General features: G+C 33.9%; 1 protein-coding gene across 2 annotated transcripts; it reads left to right on the forward strand.

Moving 5' to 3' along the window:
- Positions 1 to 1899: 1899 nt before the first annotated feature.
- Positions 1900 to 8731, forward strand: LOC111469127 (ADP-ribosylation factor-like). 2 transcript variants are annotated; one of them, XM_023114371.1, is made up of 7 exons: positions 1900 to 2149; positions 3120 to 3210; positions 5054 to 5169; positions 6233 to 6292; positions 6375 to 6440; positions 8267 to 8466; positions 8532 to 8731. In XM_023114371.1, exons 1-6 carry the CDS (start codon positions 2093 to 2095, stop codon positions 8453 to 8455), a joined length of 579 nt encoding a protein of 192 aa, XP_022970139.1. In that variant the 5' UTR covers positions 1900 to 2092; the 3' UTR covers positions 8456 to 8466; positions 8532 to 8731. The 2 variants fall into 2 exon arrangements, with proteins under 2 accessions (XP_022970139.1, XP_022970138.1); XM_023114370.1 differs by having other exon boundaries at positions 1901 to 2149; positions 8551 to 8731.
- The last annotated feature ends 686 nt before the right edge of the window (positions 8732 to 9417 follow it).

Raw genomic sequence — 9417 nt, forward strand, 5'->3', positions numbered from 1 at the left:
GGGGGGGGGGGGGGGGGGGGGGTTTGAATTTCAAACAGAGAGAAAAGAGAGGAGAGTTTGGGTCCGGTGTGTCGCGGTCGCACAGTAAGAATTGGAACGTATACAGGCCCATGGCCCAACAAGACCGGGCTGACAGACCTACAAACCGGGAAATTCAAGGCCCAATATTAAGAAAACCGTTGGCCTGACAACTCATTTTCATGCGAGTGGTTAGATTTCTTACATTTATACCCTTTGAAAATATTATCTCAAAAGTTTTAAAAATACCAGGAAATTATTAAAAGCTAAATATACCTTTTAACTTTTAATAGTATTTTAAAAATATCTTAAAATTTTGTTATTATCTTTTAAATTTAAATAAAAAATAAAAAAATATTTGTACGTGAATAATTTATTTAATAAATATTTATAAAATTTTAAAAGTATTATTAATATCATTAAGTTTTAAAGAATAATAATAATAATAATAAATAAAAAAAAGTTAGGATGAAACATAATTTTTAATATTATTTTTGAAAGTTAAAAGGAGTATTTTTTAATCAATTTAAGGTTCTTAAAGAAGTTAATTTAAAAAAAAAAATTAATGTTTTTTTTAGTGTATTATTGACCGGTTTTTAGAAGTATTTTTAAAGCATAATTTTTTAAATAAAGCATTGATATTTTTCAATAAATATATATTTTTAACTATTTAAGGGTATTTTTTTAATTTTTATAAAAATTTAAGGATTTTATTGAAAGTTACAAATTCGAACTATTTTTATTAATTTAACCTAACTTCTCAAATTTTAATATTGGGTTTAACGTTTTTTAAATTGATAATAAAACATCAAACTTTTAATATTATGTCGGGATAAATTTGTGAATTAAAAAAATCAAGCTAAACTTGATTAACAATCATTTTTTAAATTCAATAAAAAGAAATTATAATATAAGATAATAGAAAATTAATCGGAATATTTGGTTAGTTTACGTGTTAACATTTTTTTTTTCTTGTCTTAGTCTGTAAATACGGTTCCAATCCAACGTTCACATACTTTTAAAAAAATTAAAAATATTTTGATATAGAGACGAAAATCGACTTTAGTGATCAGGCGATGCCGAGTGAAAAAGTCATCGCTTAACGAATAAAAGTAACTCTTGCAATATAGGTTCCAATAGCTCGATGTCTACTCTTCGTCACCTGGGGCTATAGTATGTTCCATGGATTAGGATGTTCACTCATAAAATCAATACGTGAGTTGAATTCAGAATAGCGTTAGACAGTTCGGTCAATATTCAATGTGGGTGTTAGAGCATTAAGAGGACCTTCCCTTAGTACAAGAGGGCTAGAAATAATGCACATTTGGTGTACCAATTATCGTGCCTATGATAAACGTTAGGTAGTCAAGTGCAAAACAAATACCTACTGAAAGCACCTAAATAGTAAGAATACCCTAAGACGAGCGCTCTCCTAGTCCGACTTACCTAAACTTTGAGTAGCATAACTAAAATAATGATAATCGATGCATTACGACTGGTAAATATTTTATATTTGAATTTTATAAAAAAGTTATATATATATATATATATATATAAAAGATACATACATATATATACATACATACAATATATATACACACATATACATATATATATATAGACACATACATACACATATATGTATATATAAATAATTGAATTTTGATCTGTAGCATCTTAAAATATTTTTGATTAATTTAAAATGAGAAGGTTGGTTTAAACTAATATTTTAAAAAAATAACAATAAATAATATCATAAGTTTCGAGCTTTTAAAAGTAAATTAAAATTTTATTCGAAAATGGATTCACTTGACGGTTTTAGTGTAAATTTTAATTTTGTTTAAAAAAGAAAAAAGAAAAGAAAGAACGAAAAGAAAAACAAAGCATTGGCATTCATACGCTACTATTTCTTCACGGTTTCTTCCCAGAACATTCCCTTCCTTCTCTTCCATTTCACCGTTTTTTTTTTGCTAATCTGTAAAGAAAACCAAATAAAACTTCAAACCATTTTCATGTACGTTGTTTCAGACTTAGACACAGAGATCGGGAGTTGAAAGCCAGAAATCGGAAGAAGATGGGTCAAACGTTTAGCAGACTCTTCGATACATTTTTCGGCAACTCTGAGATGCGGGTATTTTACCGTTCTCTATTTTTGTTTTCGAAATTATTTTTCTAGAATTGGATTTGGTACGCTTGTGTAGCCTTTTGATCTTGTTGATCACTGCGGGTTGTTGGTTTCTTCCATCAATTTCTGGTGTTCAATTTGTTTCACGGTTGGCTTAGAATTTTAGGCCGATTTTTGCAGAAACTCTTTCGATTGATTTACTTTATATGTAGCGGTACTATAGCTAGAGAGCTGAATGCTAGTGGGATTGAGAGCTGCATGAACTCTTGGTGAAATGGTTTGGTTTTATCTGGCGAATACTAGTTCTGGCAGTTGAAACTTTATTCTGATTGTAGAATTCTCTCTTCTTATCATAGCCAGTGCATTAATATGTCTCGGTTATGTTTGATGTGTAATATGAGATGGGAATTCATCGAGTACGTCGGAAAATTCGTCGAGTTGGTCCCTGAATTTGAAATACTTAACAATTTAACTTTGCCAAGAAGTTAGCCTCGTGGACTCATGATTGATTGCACAGACCAATTATAGGAAAATGGTCCATTTGTGACCCGATTTTAGTCGTTGATGTTAGTTTGTTGTTCTCGACAAACCATGATTGATTTATAGGCATGAAGTCTAGCTTTGCCATTCGATCCGAGGAGCAGATATTGTAAATTATATTTTCTAGAAAAAGTTGGGGATCATTTGGTAGTTTGTTAGTTTTTATGATTTATTCATAGGAATGCAATCTGTGTTTGAAGAATGTTTTGTGGGAAAGAAGATCAATTTGTGACTTCTTAGCTGGTGGAAGTGTTTCTTGTATTCTCTCAATTAACTATCCATTAAAGAGGTCTAGGGATTTTGCTTCATTCACTTTATATAGCTAGAGCGGACTCATGGATTGTATTTCCATATGCCTCATAGATTCTCTATTATTGTTTATCTGCTTGGTTACAAATCCTCACATATTTTATTCCTTTTTCTTGAGGTGGTTTAGGTTGTCATGCTTGGCTTGGATGCGGCTGGCAAGACAACTATATTATACAAGCTTCATATTGGGGAAGTCTTATCGACGGTTCCCACAATTGGTAGGTTCTTCACAATTAAACAAAAAGTCTCAATCTAGGGATTTTCGTAACTTCTTGATTGAGTGTATCTATATTTTTTGTGGTATCATAACTTCTTTGCTAGCCAATATATTTCGGCCCTAAATCAAGGATTCCGGTGTAATGCTTTTGAGACAATGCCAGATGACAACGTGGGGGATGTATTGCAAAATTCATACATTTGAGACAATGCCAGACAATGCCCTAAATCAAGAATTTAGCGAAATTGTCTTTGGAGAAAAATTCTTCTTTCTATTGTAATGTGTGGGGGATTTATTGAAAAGCTTAAATGGAACAAGGGATTGGGTTTTCCGTCAATGAGATCTCAAAAAATTGAGATCTCAAAAAATTCTTTAAGTACGGTTGAAAAGTTGCAGTCTTCTTATTCTCAATGGGTTAAGAAAGATAAAAACAGTGGTGAAGTGAGCTATAATGGTTGTTTCTAGGTTGTTTGCTCACAACAATTGGAAGGAGATTAAAGATGTTTTGGAAGACCACTTTTAAGGACCTTGTTTCAATTAATCATTTTATGGCAGACTTTTCTAATTTTTAAGGGTGGAAACTCATTCAAGGCTTTTGATTTTGATGGTGGTTGTTTGCTCACAACAATTGGAAGGAGATTAAAGATGTTCTGGAAGACCACTTTTAAGGACCTTGTTTCAATTAATCATTTCATGGCAGATTTTACTAGTTTTTAAGGGTGGAAACTCATTCAAGGTTTTTGATTTTGATGGTAAATGGAGACTCTATGGTGATTTAAAATTGCTTATTGAAACATGGTCTCGTGAAAAGCACAATCATTTGAATTTTATTGAAGGTTATAGTGGATGGATCTCCATCAAGAACTTGCCTCTAACCTATTGGGATCGTAGCATATTTGAAGCTATCAACCGTTACTACTTTGGTGGTTTGAGAGTATTTCTTCCTAGGCTCTTAATATTTTAGATTGCACTGAGGCTCGTATAGAAATCAAGAGGAAGTTGTATGGTTTTCTTCATGCTTTAATCCTTGGGGGGTGGGGGGATGTGTTTATTAGATACTACCTTAGATGCTTCAAATATCATTAATGGAGCTCTCTCAAGACTTTTCCATTTCTTTGGATTCCATCGTTTACATGAAGTCATAGAAAATGGAGTTTGTAACTTGAATAATGTTGTAATTAATCATCCAACCGTTTAATTCCAGAGAATTGGGAGCTTGAAGTCTCTGAGACAGGGATGGATGTTTTTCCACCTTATGAGATTCATGAGTCCCCCATTGAGGCATCCATTAAAACTCTGGAGTTCTCAAAACCCTTATCTGTTAAAAATTGTTACATTGCTACAATATACTTGGAGAAGTGAGTCTTTCATTTCTTCTCAGTCGCCAATCGAGGATAAAGCTGTGGATCTGATTTAGTTGGCTAAAAGAAGAGGTTTCAGAGAGGTGGTTCAGAAATTCTTTCGCTGTGGAGGAAGCCACTGAGAAAGGACAGAGGAGAGGGGTAAGGGAAAGGGAGTGCGGGGCTGAAGAGAGAACAAAAAAGCTATAATTGCGTCCTCACTAATTGATAATTGTGCTTTCTTTATATTTATCAAATAAACTTAATACTTCAGAAGTACTTAATACTCATAAGACCTTATATCCCTTAGATGGTACATGGTCATCTGGTTTTTTGTGTGGGTTTTTCTTGCCTTTCTTGTGCTAATAATTGTTTCAGTTCTTTGCGCCATTATTAGTAGTAAAGTTTTTTAAGGCATTCATAGACGTTTGGTGCTTGCAATCATAACCTGGTGGTTTTATCCCGTTAATGTGGCATTAAATTGATTTTTCATTTTCCATGCAGGTTTCAATGTGGAGAAAGTCCAGTATAAAAATGTTGTGTTCACTGTTTGGGACGTTGGAGGACAAGAGAAACTGAGGCCATTATGGCGTCACTACTTTAATAACACAGATGGACTGGTAATGACTACTAGTGTTAGAATTTCTACCATTTACAAATATTTGTGTCTAATTTTAATTGTCAAACATTTGTCCTTTATTGTCCTTGTTCTTTTTTCCATGTTCGTAACAGGTCTCTCTTCTATATAAGAAGACCTAAATTGCACATATTAATATATCAATATATTTTTGTTCTCGCAAAATTAGGATGGCATCAAGAGTAAAGAGGTTATGTGTCTAAACTCTATAATGTTGTTTCCTTCACCAACTTAAAAAAAATTTCAAACCCACAAATATAAAGTATTGATACAAGTTTAAGTTTACCGCAACTCCTCAACTTAAGCTTTTGGATTCAGTGATAATTTAACATAGAGCAGTAGACCTAGATCCTTAAAGAACCCTAGTTGCCACTTGTACTATCTATCTTCAGAGCCTTAGTCGCAATGTCTAAGTGATGCACCATACTTCTAGATCTTCGTGGTTGTTGGTGCCATGTTCGCCATTCAAGTATGGTTGTCGCTTAAACCTTCCTCAGTTGTGTACCATATGCTGCCAACGTGGCTTCTCCTCAATCCCTTTTTGGTCAGACATTTGCACCATTCAATTCATTTTTGATTGTCGTTGTTCACGCTGTTCAATTTGTTTTTTTGTTGCTGATTCCTCCTCCCTAAGCTGATTTGTGCCTTCTAGTTGATTCACACGCTGATGTCAACTAGAAGGATTGGTTCATGTCATGGTGCCCACACATCCGTGGATTAGGTCTCCCCCTGTACAAAAAGTTCTAAATTGCACATATGAATATATGAATATATTTTTATCCTCCCAAAACTAAGAACTAGTAAGGGATGTCAATGAATTTTGTAATTTGGATTTTTATTCTTCAGGTTCCTTTTTAACATTCAATTTGATTTTATAGTATAAAGTATCATTCTGGAGTTATTGTTTATTTATTGACTCCCTTTCTTGTTCATAGAAGCCTATTATCGGTCTTTTTCTTATAAATTATTGTAAGATGATCTTACATTCTCTCCTAATATTCATCTAACAGAAACAAGTCCTTATACTGATAGCTTTACTCGTGCAGATTTATGTGGTTGACTCCTTGGACCGAGAGAGAATTGGGAAGGCAAAAACAGAATTTCAGGTTATGGCTCAAGTTGCATTGTGCATTTAAGTATGGCGTTATGGGCAACCCTTTGTTTGCTGATATGTAATTTTTCTTTCAGGCCATCATTAACGATCCATTTATGCTGAACAGTGTCATATTGGTCTTTGCGAATAAGCAGGATATGGTATGTATATCTCATCTTCTTCTGGTACATACTGTATAAATAATTAATCTTCTCTATCCATAATTTGGTTATATATTATGGGTTGGGAAGACAAAAGATAAACTCTTCAACCTGCTTCATTTCACAAACCTGCACTGATACGTGACGTACATGATGCATATGTGATAAAGGTCTGAGCTAGTTATTATATTAGTGTTACTCCTCTCTTTGAGATACACATGCCATGTCATAAGACCAAAGGTTAGTTTCTAACAAGCCCAAGTTGCGAAAAGGACCTGTAACTGACGTGAATTGTGAATAAGAATATTGAATACTGAGTATTTGATATTTATTTGGACAATTGGTTCTGTTTCTGAATAACAGATATTTTTAGATTTTGTTTTCAATATATTTTTAGTTGTTATCTTAAAAAATCAGGTCCTTACATTTGGTCAAAGAAAAAGAACAGAAATGTTTTCCTACTTGAAGAGGACGAAGTATCGGTATAGAAAGTAATCTACCTTGATTATGCGGTTTAGAGATTGCTTCTAGCCCCTCAAGTTTGTCTGATCCCTCTTGTGTCGTCCGAATCTCAAAACATAGTATTACGTAGTGAATGGTAGGGGTCGGAATATGAGTATAGACAGCTAGATAGCGGGAGTATTAAGTATGGAGTCCAGGCGTAGTTAAAGCCAGCTCTTGAAGCCATAAGACACCAGCCTTGTCCATGCAAAGTAGGGTGAATAAAGAAAGGTGAAGTTGATATTGTGCCATGATCAATTGTAAACTTTTATAAAGATCAGATGACCTATGAATTCAAATGGTCTCTTGCCACACCATATTAGGTCGCAGTTACCCCATAACAAAATCATGTCCAAGCCTTATATAGGGCATAACATCTATTAGTTTCTTTGGTTTGATATTAAAACTGAGCTTTTGTCCAGTTCTAGACGAAAGAGTGCATTGTGTCTTCAGCTGTGCTTGTCAAGCACTTTATATATAAAGCATTGAAGGTGAAGTTGAACACTGGTGATTTATAGGCGCCTTACCTTTTCTTGAGAAATATGTAGCACCAAATCAACTTTAATCCTGCTGCAATGTACCCAACAAAACATTATATGCATGAGAGTCCTAAGGGATAAACCTTTTGACCATATAAAAGAGTTACTTGATAAAGATCGCATAGGACCAAGTCTACACTTCGTTGAGTATTAGCTCTAGTTCCACCGAAGAAAGATGGAAGTTGTTGCCTGCATGATGATAATTGAGAAACCCACAAATTCATGATGAAATCCCCCAGCAAAGATACACAAGGGTCAAAAGTGGAAAACACCCATTCATCATCAATTAAGATAGCACCGTCAGCACCAATATCACATGGTCTTCTATGTTAGAGGGTTCACCCCTGTTCCCACCTACGTATATAGGATATTTTAAAAAGTGAACATCTTTCTTAGTCGCAGAGTCTGGAGAAAGAATATGAAAGGTGATTTCACTATAATTCCTGACCAGGAACAGGCCCTGTCCCAAGAATATTTTTTTAGTGGGACGATAGTTCTGAAAAGATAGATTACCCATTTTTTCTTTAATCTTGGGAGAAATATGGTCGAGGGGGGTCTAAATCAAACCCTTCGGGTAAAATAAGAACAACCCCCACGTGTTCAAACCACACTTTTTTCCATTCGCAAGAACTTATTTCTTGCAACAGGCTTTTCTTTGTCTTGTTCATACATCCCTTCTTTCGTTCAAGTTCAATTTCACATGCAATAGTAAGTAATAGTATCGATAACGATTTCGATATCTCTTAGGTCATTCTAACGCAATTTTGAATGATTTTGTTCGTCCAGAAAGGAGCCATGGCACCAATGGAAGTATGTCAAGGACTGGGTCTATTCGATCTCAAACACAGAAAATGGCACATACAAGGAACGTGTGCTCTCAGAGGAGATGGACTTTACGAGGGTTTAGACTGGTTAGCTGGAACTCTCAAGGAGATGAGAGCTGCTGGATATTCTTCAGTAGGGACATCATTTTAAAGATATAAAAGGTTTCATTCAATTTTCCCTCGTTCTTCCTCTTTGCTGGCCTCTTCAGCCATTAAAAAGCATTTAGACTCGCTTGTGCTGTGCAGGTCCAGGTTGGCTGGTCGAAGCCGCTGACTCCTACTGTTTGCAGATTTCAAATTGTAATCAGAGTGTCTTGTTTCCCTTATCAAACTTGAAATTATCAGGTGCCTACTCTTTGGCCTTGACCTTTGAATGTTAACTGACTAGAATGTAATCTATCTATCTATCTATCTATATATATATATATATATCTTCTTTAGAAGCTTTTGCACATAATTTCCTCTCTCCTTCCATCTCTCTTTACGTTAGTTGTTTTTTTGGACCCTTTTTCGAATTCTCGAGTAACCCATGTGAGAACTTTTTTTTTAAGTTCAACGACTACGGAAGTAGGGAATCAAACAAATGTCAATTAAAATGATAATTGATGTATTGTTCACTTAACTATGCTCGAATTGACGAGAGAACTTCTAATACTATCATGGTATTGTTGTAAGTAAGCACATATAATTGTCCTTTGTTGACTAAATAGAATTTGTTGTCGATAAATGTTATAACTAGAATATGTTGTTTATATGCTAAAAGAGTGTTTTTTTTTTGCTACCATGTTTGGGGCGTCCAAAACACGACCCAAACTTGGGGAAGCCTCCATTTTTCTATTCTCTTTACCGTTAGTTTGAAGCTAATATTTTTGATAAAAACAATTACAACAATTTCTATTGAAGTTAAAACATTAAATTTTATAAATTTTATGAATGAAAGATTGTAGAAAGATACCTAAAAATGAAAAATGTTAGAGCTGACTTCAATTTTATGTTTTATTTGGACATTACAAATTTCAATCTCAACTATATACTTCAATTTTGATACAATTTTTAATTCTAATTTTTTTTAAAACCGTAAAAAAAAAAAAAAAAAAAAAAAAAAAAAAAAAA

Source organism: Cucurbita maxima, unplaced genomic scaffold (assembly GCF_002738345.1).
Source record: "Cucurbita maxima cultivar Rimu unplaced genomic scaffold, Cmax_1.0 Cma_Scf00038, whole genome shotgun sequence".
NCBI lineage: Eukaryota > Viridiplantae > Streptophyta > Magnoliopsida > Cucurbitales > Cucurbitaceae > Cucurbita > Cucurbita maxima.